Below are 15975 nucleotides of genomic sequence, written 5' to 3'. Positions count from 1 at the left end.
GTTAGATATTTTAAAGTTAGCAATACCTTTAGCTCATTCATCAGATTTTCTCGTCTCTCTTTAAGCTCATTTATTTCTTTTTCATCCCAGCATCTAGCCTTCATTTTCAAATAACTTGACCCTCCAGATATTACTCCGGATTTCAAGAATAAAGTTCCATCAAGAGCTACTGTCTGAAAATGAAAAGACATTTGGTTTTCCTGAAGTGATTTATATCTCTAACCGATACTTAAAGCACTTATAATACAGCAGTAGGTTCTAGGAAATATCAAAAAGTCAATGCATAAACAACTACTTATATATTTCTGATTTTGACATCCCCCCAAACAAAACAGAATTTGCAACCAGCAGGATTCTTTCCAAATTCAACATTTCACAGAATTCCTTTGACTGTCAGAACTGTAAGGTTTAAACTAGCCATGATGAAACCAAAGATTGATAAAATTATTTCTTATATTTATATCCTACTGTTCAACCAGATGGGTACCCAAAGCAGTTTAAAGTTCAAAACTCTAACATAAGATAGTTATAATTTCAGCAATAGTTGCCAATTAAGTAACTTTTAGAAGTCTGACAAACAGGAAAGTTTGCATTCTTCAATGGGAAAAAGGAAACATTATTTGGGTTCGATCCAGCCAGCTTTTTTATTCACTCACCCAATTCCCCTCCTTACATCATCTCACATACTTCGTCCATCCAGGTCCCATAATCTCTAGGATATTTGATTTTGTGGTCAAAAGATACCCCTCCTTTTTTCACTGGTTGGATCCAGTCCTTTGCTTCATTTGAAATCTTTCACTCATCTGTTGCTGCTCCTGGAAGCAGCAGTAGGACTTTCTTGCTCAGACCATCCTCTAGCTTTTCTTCACCCATCCTTCTACTTCTGATAGCAACAAGCAGCTTTGCAAGGGAATGAGGACTTAAGTCTTCACCCCAAGTTTCCTGATGACTCAGATACTACAGCTATCCCTGCTGTCTAAAGCAACTCAATAGCTATTCACAGGATTGCTGGCATCATGTTTACAAAACATTCCAGCCCATTTTCAACCAAAGCCACTCCAGAAAGAACAAGCACATTTAATTAATTTATTATAAAATCTATAAAGTTGAATCAGTCTTGCCTGAACTGAATTTATTCTATTCTAGCTGTACAAGGAGATTATCGTGTGAGAAACAATCAACCAAGCAACCCCAAACCTACATTTTGATACAGTACTGCCCCGATAATGCTGTGCCACATTGTTCTGAGTATACAGATCAGCCCTTTAAAATAAGATTTTCCATTGGTTTTGAACTCAGGTATATCATGCTTACTTTCAGTCGCCGTGGTCCGTCAAAGGCTATCTGTCTAGCCTCCTTTACTGTTTCACAAATCAGGCCATTCCCACAAACAAACTGAATCACTTTCTTCAGGGGAGGAAAGGATGTCTGTATGACATCAATCATCATTTTAGTTCCTTTTATCTCTCTTAACTGTTCATTGAGTGGTTCTACCTGAACATTAAATGCAAATATTATTTATAAAAGTAAATGAAGCATAACACAGAGAACTCTGATAATATACCGCCCAAAGCTGTATGGAAGAACGGTATAAAAATCTAAATAAATAAATAAAATATGTTAATAAATGAACCGCATAAATAACACCTTCCATGAGAAAACCAAACATGTTTTCAAGCATAATTCAAATTAAAATGGTAATACACATTACCTAATGGCCACCGAAAGGCAGAAGTAAAAGGAATGACAAGGCATATAAGTGTTGCTAGGAATCTTTAATCTTCAAAAAGGAACAGATTTTTCTTGGAGACCTGCATCACACCTTAAATATTTCTGAAGCTAAACTGAACTAACCAGCGTTTCCTTGAAGGATACTTTAAAGTGAAAGTAATCCTCTAGCTCTGAGAATAAAAGTCTCCCTAAAGAAAATAAATTTAAAAACCTACCTCGAGGTAGTCCAAAGGAAGGAACATTTCTGGCTCAGCTCTCTCTTCCTTAAGGAAACGGATACAATCTCTAGCTACTTTTTCTGATGCTACAACTATTGCAGTCATGTATTTTCCAAAAAGTTTGGTGACCGCAAGTTGATATTTTTTATGGATAGGATGACACAAATCAACTAGCCTTCCAAACTAAAAAACAAACAAACAAGAACCACTTGATTTGGTGATGGATGCACATGCAACAATGTTACAAAAAAATGGGATTCAGTTCCTACATTGGGTTCTATAAAATCAGAGTCCAGTAGCACCTTTAAGACCAACAAAGGCAGGGGGCTCCTGGGAATTGTAGTCCATGGACATCTGGAGGGCCGCAGTTTGACTACGCCTGGTTTAAACTGGTGTGTAAAGAGATGGAGTAATTCAGTCATGTTTTAAATAATATTTTCCTTTTTCAACTTGTGGTACATGTTCTAGGGGTACTTTTAACCAATGGAGAAATGGCTGAGGTCCTATCAACCTCACATCAGGGGTGTGCCCACTGGAATAATCCACATGTAAAACTCATAGATCATGACTGATTCAAGTTAGGAAAAATAGCATGGGGTTGGGGGAGAGACTGAAGCTCTCTCCACACTTGCCACAAACATGAATTGGGCAACGCATATGTGGAAACTGAGAATAATTCATGCATGAACCTGAATGTGCAGCAAAATACAAAGGCCTCCTTAAGACCGTTTATGCACTGGAGGTTTCATGCCAGGCTCCAGGCTGGAGTTTTAGTCGTGGCAGGTTGCCCCACCTCTTCCTGCACCCACATGGGGGCGAATTTGGACTGGTGCACCTCATCCACTCCCTACCTGTGCTCCTGATAAGGGGGTGGGGCAGTGAAGTTCCCAGTGCATAAACGGTCTAAGTGATAAAAATTAGATGTAAGGGGTAGGGGAACAACCCCTTGTTTTTCAGCTTACAGAGGAAGAATATAAGGGGGGGGGGAGAGGCTGTCGCTAAGCAAGGTTGTGGTCAGAGAGAGAAAAGAAAGAGTTCTGAAGCTCTCTGCACAGCAGACAGTACAGCAGAAAGGAGCTTGCTCTGCCAAGCACTTCCACTTGACTCTCAAACTCTGTATGATGTAGCAGATGAAAGGAGGAACTGACAGAGGACACCCTCCATCTACCAAAAGAAAAAGGGCAGACCTGCCCTATGTTTTGGCAGCCATTAAATGTCTTCTCCCCTCTTAAAGGCCACAGCTGCTGCATTCCTTATGTCAGAGCAACCACCTATCCATAAGAGAAAATACTCAAGTTCAAACATTAAAATCAAATGCGTCCTGCTTGTTACCACATAATCAGGATACAGCCTTCTGAGGCTCTCCAGGTTCTCTGCTCTCATCTGCTGACGTTTCCCCTCATAGACATCGATTTTAGCATTGTGCAGATCACTGACTATTTTAGTAAGTTCCTCGTTTATTGTGGCCATTCGTATTTTTGCTTGTTCTATTTCATTTGTCAGCAATTCTTCTTCATTTTTCTTCTCCAAAAAGGATTTCCTACAAAACAAATGAAAAATGAGCCAGTCAGATTGGTCCGAAGGAGCAGAACAAAGTTCAAGTCCAGTGGCACCTTTAAGACCAACAAAGTTTTATCCAAGATATAAGCTTTCATGTGTGTCTTCAGATACAGTGAAATGGAAGTTACCAGTTTATACATATAGGTAGAAGCTAAGCAGTGAATCAGCATACAGCATATGAAATTCAGGATTAATTCTGTTGGATGGAAGCCACTATGATTCATATTATCACCACGATCATGTTGAAATTCAGTCCTACCCACAAATGTCCTATCCAGTGCTGTTAGTTTGTAACTAGAAACATAAACATTTCCTCTAACTTTAATATTATAGAGCACATATTTCAAAGTAAGTAAAATAAAACAACACAGAGATTTAACAACTTATTTTGTTCAGGGGGGCAGGATTTTTAAATACATACATGCATGTGCTGCTATAATCTTGTAGCTTCTGTACCCGGTTTTTGTGATCTTCTATCTGCTCCGTAACCTGCCTTATGTTTCCCTACACAATGCAATAAAAATCATAAGAAACTGCTTTATCAAAACCATCTGCAATTGGCAGGAGGGGGGGACTGCTTCCCTTCTTGCAGTGTCTCCTGCAGCATTATACAGTTTCCACAGATTTTATGACATCCATCCTCCAAGGCGCTCTGCCATGCAATGCTGATTGAAGGATTGACATACTGTGGGAACGTTGAGCTGTCCTTCCTTTCCATGACTATCTAAATCAGGCTTTTTCATGAGACCCTGGGGTTTCTCAATAGCCCTAGAAGGGTTTCCCAAATAGGCGGGAGATAATTATTTTTTATATATTTTTAATTTGTTAAACATTTATTGGGTGATATGACTATATATGGTCATGTCTACCTGCCCCCCCCCTCCCAAAATGGCCAATGATGGGCCTGGGGGTGGGGGCCCCGGATGGCCATATATGCAGTTATGCTTTCCAACGATATTCTGCGCAATCACACCACTTCTGGGGTTTCTCGAAGTTGAGAAAGGCTGATCTAGATGCAACAGGGAGAAAGAATAAGACTAAATTCCCTGTTCCCTTAAAAAGACAAGTTAGAAACTATATAGAAACTCCTTCTGTAAGGTTAGCATATACAGAAATGTGAAAAACAAGGACCGTAGCTTTAGAATAATCAGATATGGCTTCATAATAATATTTAGTTTTTAAGTACCTCAATTTCTTTCTGCCTTCGCTTGTCAAATGACATCTTCTCTTCATCTGCCTTTTGTTCCCACTGCAATTTTTCCTGTTGCTGAATAAACATTGCTACTCTTTTTCTCACTAATTCTTTCAGTTCTTTATATTTATTAAGCTGGATATAAGAGTACACAGACATTACCAAGTGAACCACTTTATAACAGCATGCATTAAAGATACGGTAATACATAGTATGAAACTTTCCAACAATAGTCCCTTGAAGGAACTTAGCATCCCCTTTTCATGGTTTAAATCTATATCTAACTCTAATCAACTAGTGCTGCATGAAACCTTGTATTGTATTTGAAGTACATCTGATTGGAGGAAAAATACAGCTATTTAGGAAATATGAGGTGTTGGGAGCCATCCAATATCTATGGAAACTACATAACCTCAATTACCCTCATTTACCTCCATCATGGTCTACATGAAACTTGCACTTCTTAGGAAACTGGACATTATTTTCCACTCTCAGATTTTTTTTTATTTTCTTTTTTAAGGGAGAGTAAATGCCAGAGAACATTCAAAGTGTAGCACTGGCTCTGGGAACTGATACAAGAGGTCTAGAAAACCAGATTGTGTTTGGCTTGTGATCTCAGGCTAACGTTAGATTGGCCAAGAGGACAGGCGTGGGCTACATTTCAAGTCATGGACTGTTATGTCCAGTTAGGCTGGACATGAAAAAGTAAAGCAGTGCAAAAGAGCAAGCCAGAGAAATTAATCCATCAGGCTTTGTTAGCTCCATAGTTAATTTTCTAAGAAATTTCATTTCAGCCAAAGTACCATGCCCTGAAGCTCAGTCTCAATTCAGACTAGCAGAGGAGGCCCCCAGAGATCACAAAACTTGTAACAAAAGGATACTGAGCTTGTCTTGTTCCAGCTATCCTTATTTGGAGAACTCCCTAGAAACAAACACCTCCATCTCAAACCTTTCCTGTTCCTCCATGCTCAGCCAATTCCAGGGCTCACCTCCAACATATTACTCCCCCCAGCCCTGTGAAAATAGGACTTTTGTAAGCCGTGACTTTTGTTCATATTATTTCTGCTATTTGAAACAAGCACTGCCTTCATTATTCCAAGTCAAACTCAGCTTCAGTCATTCTCATGTACCCTGGATCTCAACTCACTCATTACTTCCAATCTTGCTCCACAAACTCTGTTATTTGGATTTTACTTGGATTCATTGCCTAAAGATTCCCATTAGATAACTTTGTCAAGCAATGCATCCTAGAACTCATAACCTTCATAACCTTCAAGTCAGAGATCTGCTTGGATCTTTGAACTCCATTGTGCAATCAGACACCCCAAGTGACATCCCAATACAGCTCCTGATAAGACAGCAAGCAAGAGATAACAGAAATTTCTCTAATACACCGTTTATGCACTGGGAACTTCATTGTCCCACCTCCCTGTCAGGAGCACAGATCGGGGATGGGTGAGGTGCACCAGGCCAAATGCTCCCCGATGTGGGTTCAGGAAGAGGTGGGGCAACCTGCCATGACTAAAACTCCAGCCTGCAGCCCAGCATGAAACCTCCAGTGCATAAACGGTCATATACATGTTCAGTAGGAATTAGTCCAGTTCAGGAATCAAGCTTGTACCCACCAGACACATGTCTGACTCATGTACAGATGATACAGGGGAACAAAGACTGTCTAAAAATTCACCTGACTTTCTTCCAGCATAACATCTTTTTCCTGATGAAGCATTTCCTCTTCAACTTTTTTTTCAAATGCTCTCCATGCTTTATCAATATCCATCAGCTCCCCCTCCAGTTCTTTTTTGCTTTCTTCTTGCTTACTCTGTTGTATCATATGATCTTTTAAGACTTTCTTAGCGGTGTCTACTTTTTTAATTTGGTGAGAAGTTCTCTCTTTTGCTTTTATATACTGAGATTTCTTTTGATTAAGCAAAACTTCCAGAGATCTAAGAAAATGATATATTGTCAACTGTCAGAAAAATTGCCTTATGAGGACTCATGAAATGATTTTGAAAGGCTCCACTAACCCCCCCCCCCCCCGTCCAGAAACTCTAAGCAAAAAAACCCCTGCAAAATGAGAAAAGCCATATATCTGGAACTAAGTTTATAATTCATAGACTGCCCTCATCAAACTAGCATTATGTGGAAGACAATTTATTTTATGGAATTCACTCTTTTAGGCATAGACATTGATAATTCTCTCTTTTTAAAGGATTTGTTTCAGTTCTCTTTGAAGAGAAATCAATGCACCCTTTGTAACTGGAGTCCTTGCTGATGTTTTATTTTACACACCACAGGGTGGTGGCTCCAGCAGGAAGACAGGAATAAATGGCAAACTGCCTGCCTCAGCAGAATTCTGAAATTTTGCAGAGCCACCTTTCCTGTCCTCTATCTTTGAATTTATCCTATAAAAATGAAATTGATCAGAAAAACAAGAAACATATTTTTCGATTTCAGGGAGAAACTGGGTAAAGAGAAATTAACAGATGCCCTCTTAACCATGGCGCTACAAAGCACATTGAATTCTGAACTTTTTAGGTTCATGCCCATTTCTTCTCATGAATCTGACGAAGTAAGCAGACACTAGCCAAGAAAAGCTTATGCTGCAATGAAGGCCCTAAACCAGAATTTTTTTTGTTACAGGGGCATTCTTTAAGGGGGCAGTAAAGGAAGCCAAGACCCACTCTGGATTGCCAACCTTTGGGCATGGGGGGCATGGGACTTCCTTGCAATACATCTCCATGCCAAGGTGCTCCCTATGTCAAATCTACAGGGATTCTTCCAACCGTAGCCAGCAACTACATAGCCTATGATGAGGTCCCAAGTCACATAGTGATGTAGACATGTTGCTGCATGTCAGATGGACTTCCCTCTTTTGGGGGGGTAATTTCCCCCTATCAGGCAGCTGATCAAAGGTGGGGCAGTGAATCCTGGCAGTGGGGAACCCATGCTTCCATCAGGGGTATGCCCCTCCCTGTCTCCCACCAAAGACCCTTTGCCACATTGCAAGGTGGCAGTGCACCCGAGCTTCCCTCTCATACCAGCAACCATAAGGTTGGGGTGCTGAGCAGGCTATTTTGATGCAGGGGCATGGGCCATTGCCAGTGCTTCAACTTTATCTGTCCCAAGTTTGCTGCCAATCATTTTCACAGGGTGAACACCCCTGAGTTTGAGAAACAAGCATCTCTGCGCCCCCATTGGATCAGCATCTTAAGCCCTGGTCCTCCAAGCCTACCTGTACCTCAGCCTGCAGCTCAGCCACCTCTTCATCATGGACTTGGGGGAGGAAGGCTATCTCATAGTGAAGGAAAGCCTTGGCACAGCCACACCCACTTGCATGCAATCCACAGGCCAGCCACAAAGAGCTTAGGGCACAATCCAACCAACACCATTATTGGAGGCCCAGCCTGAGCAATTCTTCAGAGATGAGGCTCGGACAGGTGTAGCTGCTCAGCCCCACACACTGCTCCAAGCCAAGCCCTTGCTCCAGCTGCACCTACACAATTACAACAAAGGCCAGTTGCTTGTCAAACACCAGCCCACCCACCTACGCCTACAGCTGAACCGGTCTCCTGGGTCACTTTTTGGGCAGGAATCAGAAATCTTCCACACACACCCTTCCCTGCTGCCTACCAATCTCCCCTGAAGCACCTAGTTATAGGACACTGGCAGCAGTAGTGCATCTGAGCTTCCCCCTCCCACCAACAATCACAAGGCCAGTGGGTGCTGGGCAGGTGCTGAAGAGGCTGTTTTGGTGAAGGGCAGGGCAAATTTGAGGAGGGGCACTACCCCTGTCAGCCTTCCCATGGCAATGAGCCTCCTGCAGTGTATCTTTGAGTCACATTATCTGAGACATGGCAATTCACTCATGATACATCAAGCTGTCCAAGAGAAGCCATGGCATATCCTTCAGAACAAAAGCATCATCTGAGCAAGAGTATTTACCTTAACTGTCTCACTGACAGCTGAATAACACAGACAAGGCAGGGAGGATTGTACAGTGACATGAACAATCACATGAACAGAACTATCTAGAACAGGCTTTCTTAACCAGGTTTCTTGGAACTCTAGGGTTTCTTGGTAGCCCAGGGTTTCTCCAATTGGGTGGGTGTTAATTAATTTTTTACACATTTTTAAAATTCGTTAAAAATTTATCAGGTGAATGGCCATGTTGACCTGCCCTCCCACCTAAAATGGCCAGTGGTGGGCCTGGAGGGGGTGGAAAGGGGTGGGGCCCTGGGAGGGCATATACACAGCTGTGTTTCCCAATCATATTCTGCATGATCCTGCCACTTCCAGGGTTGAAGCCTGAGAATGTTTCAAAGGTTTCTCAACCATGATCTAGAAAGTATAGGGGGAGAAAGTCTCAAGCTGCAGAGCTGATATGACTGAAACTGGAATGCTCCTTCTCCAACTTGTGGGGGTAAAAACCCTGCTCATTTGCATTGTGCTGTCTGTGTGGCAACCCAGAGTAAGTCAGCCTGGATTCCTCCCCCACTGACAACAAAACCTTCCTGCAGTATCATTATTCACTCTATACAGCATCATGGGTATCTGGTCTAATACAGACAAGGGGCAAACAGAGAAGGGCACTTAACTAACTAGGTGAACTTATGAACTTACTTAATTTCCTTTTCAATATACTGCTGTTCTCTATTTAACACTCCAAGTCCCTTTTTATTGGCTTTTGTTATATCTTCAGCTGTAGCAATAGCTGTTTTCTTAGTTTCAATGTTCATGACTTTTGCAGCCAATTTATCTTTGAAAAAGCTAATTTTTTGTTCATTGTGATATAGCTGGAAAAGCTGCAGCTGACCCTTGCACTCTTTCAGTTCTTCAAAAAGCATCTGGTAACGCTCTGCCTGCAAACACCAAATAAATAGCTGTTAAAGGGAGATTCCTTTTTCCTGGTTCCTTACTCTTGTGTTTGCTGTTAATGTTTGCCCTTGAGAATGCCAAGACTATGAAGAAAATCTAAAGCATGAAACCTCTGCTTTAAACCAGGGAAAGCAAAGGATATCATTTGCTACAGCCTGATTCTAGAAATTTTCACACATATCATTAAAGTGAACAAAGTAGGGAGACTACAGAAAATAAATTTTGTAACAACCAAACACTGCTGGAGGAAGGCAGGAGCAGGAACTGTCCATGCTATGTGAGCTGTGGAAGTAGTAAGGCAGGCAGATGGGGAGTGGCCAATACTGCTCCCCCTCCTCTGTAATCCAAAGAGGGGTGGGCAAGGCAGATGAGGAAGGAGCCACCACTGACACCAGATGGGCTGCAAAGAGGCAGCAATGAAGGGAAATAGAGGAGAAATGACCCAGAGAATGGGTAGCCTGTTGACACAGTGGATTGGCAGGCTGGCTAGCATTCTGATGATATGGTGGGGAGGACGACAGAAGCCAGGTAATTTGGAATGAATGAAATGCTTTTTTTAAAAAATGAATGGGGGTTCTTACCCAAAAAGAGAAATATTTCACAGGAACTCTTTATTCAGTATAATAAAGTTTCCCAATTTTTTTTTTTTTGTTTGGGAAGCTGGAAAAAGCCCTTGGAGAAAAAAGGTTTTCTTCCAAATTTTTTTAGGCCTTCATATATCTAACTGCTATAGTCCTTTAAGGGGTGGAGGGGAACAAATACCTGTCTTTTTCATTTACAGGGCTAGTAATAGCATGAGGTAGGTGGTTTCAGTTGGCAAAACTGGTAGTGGAAGTTATAAACCCTCGCTATCATTCCTGTGTAGTCTCAATTTGAACTAGGACAATATGATCCCCTTAAAAGACAGTGAAGCTATACGTGCGCTGCCATGTCTAGTTCAACCCTGAAAGCCAAACAAGGCATTACAGCAGGTACAACCTGTGGTTGGTGAAGCCATTCTAGAGAAAAATCTGGCAATTTAAAAAGGTATTTGGGTACCAGAAAAGCCATGGAAGCTGGACATTGTCTAGTCACACCACAGGCCCAATCACCACAGGCCCCACAGCACTTTGGAACTTACCAAGTTCTTCTCTAAAATGGCTGCATGGCAGCTTGCTGTGCTATCTAGTTTGACCTTGAGTTACTGCTTCACAGAATGGGGCTAATCAAATTAAAGGAGAAGAATCAGAACAATACTATCATTGGGCTATCTTGGAAGAACTCTGCTAGCATTTACACTTATGAAAAAAATCAGCGAAAGGTGAAGTCAGAAAACCTTGATCATGGTTTTCCTTTGAGAAAAAAATATATGCTAAACACTATATGCAAATATTAGTCAACTCCTAGTGCTCTGTCCTATTCTTTGACTTACCTCATCCTTCTCTAACTTTGCACGTTTGCGCTCAGCTGCCACATTCTTCTTCTTAGTATAACTGAACTGAGCATCTTCTTCAGCTTTTTGCATAACCCTTTTCTTTTCTGCATATTCAGTTGCAAGTTCTCCTGAATTGCTAATTTGTTCCAATAGCTGAGTTCTCTCCTTGGGTTTCTTCATTGCAATTGATTCAACTTCTCCCTATTGAAACCAACTGAAACTTAATCCAGACACAATGTAAATTCTGCTTGGTGTGTATGTGTGTGTAAAACCAATCCAAGATTAAGCTTACAACTTTTTCTAGACAAGGTTGCAAGTCCCATTAAGGGACAAAGTTCACATACTGGGAGTACTCCTGAACTTAGCCCTACAGCTTGTCATGTTGTGGAGGGAAGGGTCCAGAAATGCATTTTGGCCAGGCTAGGGCTTTTTGCCAATGGCAAACATACTTGGAAGGAGCTTATGCATCAACAGTAACCTGATAACATTCACATCTGATTACTATGTCAGTAAATTTCAACTTGTATGAAATACAAGCAGAAAAGTTCCTTATATGAACACACCATGGAAAGTCATACCTCTGGTGTTATACAAAGCATACTGGTTGCTATACTGCAAAGCCCAACTCAAATATTGTAACAGACCTTTAAAAGCACAAACTGCATAGGGCTAGGATATACGAAGCCTTCCAAAAGTTCCAGAGAGGTCCTCTTTAAACTGTGGTCTCCAGACTGTGAAATCCCTTGCCTCAGAAAGCTTATCACACCAAAACACTCTTGGCCTTCCAGAGATTTATCAAAACTCTCTTCCTCCCAAGGACATTGATGCTGATATTTATCCATACACTGCTTTTCTCTCCTACAAGGGCCCAAAGCAGCTTAAAACTTGATGTCCTCTCCTCCAATAGATCAACACAATAACCCTTCATTGATATTAGGGTCAGAGAGTGACTGGTCCAAAGCAGGGTCCTATTCCAACACTACTGGTCTTAACCTGATGTAGCGTTCTTCTGCTTTGATTTACACCATTCTAATTAACAGTTTTATAGCTCACCACTGATATTTTGTTCTGTTGTGATCACACTCTATAACGACTGCAGAGCTCACAGAAAGATGCAAAACTAATTTTTAGATGCAAAAGTAATTTTCAGCAACTAATAGCAAACCAAACATCAGACATTTACCTGAAAAACTAGGCAATTCCGCGCTCTAGCAATTATGCCAATTTCTTTAAGTTCTTTTGTATACAGAGATCGACTAACAGCAGTGCCGTTAAAAAGAAATTCAGAGCCATTACCTAATATGGGAATAAACACCAGATTATATACATATAAATCACACTGTTAAGTATATAATTGTCAGTCTCATCAGTAGCTGGAAACAGATCTTGAAAAATCTTCCCAATTGTGGGCAGGGCTAATCAAATTAGGGTATCACCTGAAATTAGGAAAAACCCACCCGGCTCTTGGACATGATTCAGTGAACGCAAGCAATATATAGCTATAAACCTGGGTGAAAGTAGAAGAAACTTAACCAGGAAATAAAAGATGCTTAAAGTGTGTTGCTTCCCTTTGAGGCTTGTTTTGTCACAGCTGACTGATTAATGCACCTTTTCCTAACCAAACCCTCAGCTCAGCTAAAGGGAGGAAAGAAACTGAGGGGGAGAATGACTCAGAGGTTTGTTGGAAGGGGAAGGATTAAACACAAAATAGGACCCAGTGGAAGAATTAACAGGACACATTCCAATACCAAAGGAGAATAAAGAGCTCAATACCAATCTGCCAATAATTGTTGCTATGTTCTGTCATTGCATTTTCACAAGTCTTTCAAAAGCCTCTCATTATAGTTTTCTGATATAGCCCACAAGAAGATTCCTAGCTGACATTTAGTATAAAGCTATTCATTTTCATTAATAACAAAAGTTAACTATGTGAAATAGTTTCATGCTACTATACATCAGACGGTGATTGGCACTGAATAATAGATATTGGAAGACATTAAACTATCAGTTCAAAAGGTTCTATTCTAATCTATTTCCACAGAAGTCAAAAGGCACTCAGTTGCTTAAGATTACTCACCTCGGATAATTCTTGAAAATGTTTTCTCTTCCCCATTTTCTTCACAATACACCATTCTTACACTTCCAGTTGAAGAAACTGGCTTTCCAACATGTGCCCCATGGATAAGTTCCTGAATGTGTCTCACTCTTAAATTAGATGTTTTTTCACCCATTACAAAGCTGAGGGCATCCATTACATTTGACTTTCCTTGAATTGTACAAAACATAAAAATTGTACTTTTCAACTATGGAAAATTAGCTGACTAACATCTAGATTTTGGCTTTAGGTCTGACAATATTTTACAGGCATTCATTTTCCAATTATAGCATGTATATGTAAGATTTTTGGGAAATGAAGTAAATCTCATATTGCATTAAGCTTGTATTGTTTTGAGGTTAACCGATCTCTGAATTGCTTTCCCGTAAAGAACTCTCTCTTAAAAGAAATAAACACATACATGAACCTTAAAGAAGCAGTAGAGTCTTTTCAGGTGAATTCCCCCCAAGAGTAGTAATATGGGAGATCCAGTTAAATATCTTCAAATATCTCTTTGTTTCAAAGAGCTACAAGCAGCACTGTTCAGGAGTGTTATTCCCCATTTCATTCACTACTGCAGATTCCCCTTTCACCAGAAGTGAAAATAGACAACAGAAACCAGTAATTAACATGAATTTTTACCTCAGGAAAAAGATTTGGGAGAGCAATGTGAATAGAGGAAATGGCATATCGGAGTTGGAGATTTACAACCCCCACCTTGAGTGGAATCTCCCTAACCAAACTGAAGCTATTATGAAGAGGGGAAATTACCTGTTTGGTCCCAAAATGTAACCATACAAATTGTTTTTAACATCTAATATAATGACCCTAGAACACTGATTTGCAAAGGCAATTGATCCTATAAAATTACAAACCATCTGCTGAAACCTCAGGTTTATTTATTCCGCCCTTCTCTGGAGGCTGATTTAATTCAGGTTAATCTCTAAGTAGTTTTTTTTTAAGAACAATCTATTTACTTAGTTTACATGGTGTCTGTCTTCCATTATGGAATTGTAATTCCCAGGCAGTCTCTTTCCAAACACTGAAGCTTCAATGTACGCTCTCCAAACGCCACTTGAGGCAGTTCAAAGACAACAAATCCCACGAAGCTGATTAAATGTCACATTTTCTCGGGGTTATCAAAAAGTGGAGATTTCCCAAAGGAAATGAGATATTATCAATGATCTGAAAATTTCAGGATTAAGAAATAGCTGAACCATTATTACCTGAACCATTAGGACCAATGACACAAGTGAATTTCTTGAATGGGCCAATGCATTGTTGTCCCCGCCATGATTTGAAATTCTCTACTATCAAGAGTTTTAAGTATCCCATCTCTGGATGCACTGGAAGAGAAAAGGAGCATTATTGTTCATTGGTAAGGTGGTGAGATAGCTTTGCATAAAACAAATAGGTAGTCATCTATCTCACTATTAAGCAGAAGCCAGTTTAAGATTTACTGAAAAATAAACACCAAAGACGTTAAGTAGCAACCAGTAGATAAACTCTTCACCTTTTCTCCCTAGTCACATTCAAAAGAATCCCCTTCTGTGCATGCCACATAGCATCCTATTAGAAAGAAGTAAAAATGGGCTGCACCCAGCAATGTGCCAACAGAAAAATGTCAGGTCATAGTCGACAGATTTATTGTACACTCCCCTGTGCAATTTGCTGTGCAGGCTTCAAGATGGGGAATCAGAGCTTCCACCTAGTGCTGGAACTATGCAAAGTAATTAAAAGATCTTAATTGCTGTGGACAGTTCCAGTACTAGGTGAATGCTGATTCCCCCTGATCAAGCTCATATGGCAAAATGTGTAGTTACTTTGAACAATAAATCTGTCAACTAGCACCTGCCATTTTTTTGCTTTTTGTTCTGTAGGCCTACTAGAAAGCCCACCATATAGGCATTGGAGGGAAACCTGAATCTCTAAATCAGGGGTGCTCAGCATGGTGTCTGTAGGCACCATGGCACCCAACACCTTTCCTGGTACCTGCCAAGAGTTCTTAGAAAGCGGTCAAGATCAGGCAAAGCTTTTGTCACTGTAGCCTTGATTGCCAGTACAGATTTTGAAAAACGTTGCTTTGGCAACAGTTGCCACCAGAGCATATCGATCTTCACAGCACACCCTCAGGAATACTGATGTAACAATGTCTCCTGCAGTTATCACTTCAGGGCTGCACCCCTGAACTGTGTCTGCACCCACCCTAATACATCCAAAGTCTCAAAAAGGTTTGAATTTCCATCCCTGGCAACCCCAAAAAGGGTCCTTTTTCTCCATTTCCAAATTCCCCTTCACGGCCATCGAGACGGTTATTAACATTTCTCGAAACGTGCCTTTTAGCAGTTGTATAACAAATAATAACGGGAAACGCGGACGCCCTTATAGAATTCAGGCGTTTCTCCGAAACTCAGACGGGATTTACGTGGCTCCTCCTCTCAAGCACTCTTTACAGCTCGCATTAATATATATTTATATATATATGTTCCGGTGAAAAACAGCAGCTGATAATGAGCCCAGGAAGAGGCGGCAAGCAGGCCTGGTTCTGCCGAACGGCGGCCTAGAGACAGCAGCGCCCGAACCTTCCCCTCAGAAACCACGCTCGAGCACGGGGAGGCACGTTGGGCGCCAAATTCTCCCACTGGGGAACTCTCGCGAGAGTCCGGAGAGCCGTTCTCGGCGAATGGGAACACGTGACGTGACCACGCCTCAAGACGTCATGGTCAAGGGCTCCATTTTGAGAGAGAAAAAGGGGCGTGCACGGCGACTTGTGAAATAAACGTTGGCCTTTAAAGCGCGGCGGGACCTCTGCGGACGCTCTAGACCCCATAGTCTCTATGACGAGATGGCAAGCCAATGAAGTAGCCCCTTCCAGACTACGAGCGAC

General features: G+C 41.1%; 1 protein-coding gene across 7 annotated transcripts in view; it reads right to left on the bottom strand.

Annotated features, from left to right (window-relative positions):
- Positions 1–15893, bottom strand: part of SMC1B (structural maintenance of chromosomes 1B) — a 36071-nt gene extending 20178 nt beyond the window's left edge. For 2 of the 7 annotated variants that reach the window (XM_077310678.1, XM_077310680.1), the window contains exons 1-13: positions 15425–15892; positions 14315–14434; positions 13071–13259; positions 12177–12289; positions 10991–11194; positions 9325–9563; positions 6389–6647; positions 4696–4836; positions 3931–4013; positions 3282–3489; positions 1947–2132; positions 1315–1494; positions 27–173 (exon numbers count right to left, since the gene is read on the bottom strand). In XM_077310678.1, coding sequence (XP_077166793.1) covers positions 27–173; positions 1315–1494; positions 1947–2132; positions 3282–3489; positions 3931–4013; positions 4696–4836; positions 6389–6647; positions 9325–9563; positions 10991–11194; positions 12177–12289; positions 13071–13259; positions 14315–14423 — 2058 coding nt within the window. In that variant the 5' untranslated portion in view covers positions 14424–14434; positions 15425–15892. Of the gene's footprint in view, positions 1–26; positions 174–1314; positions 1495–1946; positions 2133–3281; positions 3490–3930; positions 4014–4695; positions 4837–6388; positions 6648–9324; positions 9564–10990; positions 11195–12176; positions 12290–13070; positions 13260–14314; positions 14435–15080; positions 15331–15424 lie in introns of those variants that run through there. The other 5 variants (XM_077310684.1, XM_077310679.1, XM_077310682.1 and 2 more) reach the window with 5 other exon arrangements.
- Between the last annotated feature and the right edge of the window lie 82 nt (positions 15894–15975).

Source organism: Paroedura picta, chromosome 14 (assembly GCF_049243985.1).
Source record: "Paroedura picta isolate Pp20150507F chromosome 14, Ppicta_v3.0, whole genome shotgun sequence".
Classification (NCBI taxonomy): domain Eukaryota; kingdom Metazoa; phylum Chordata; class Lepidosauria; order Squamata; family Gekkonidae; genus Paroedura; species Paroedura picta.
The sequence above is the reverse complement of the archived record's forward strand: the minus strand, read 5'-3'. Positions and strand labels throughout refer to the sequence as shown.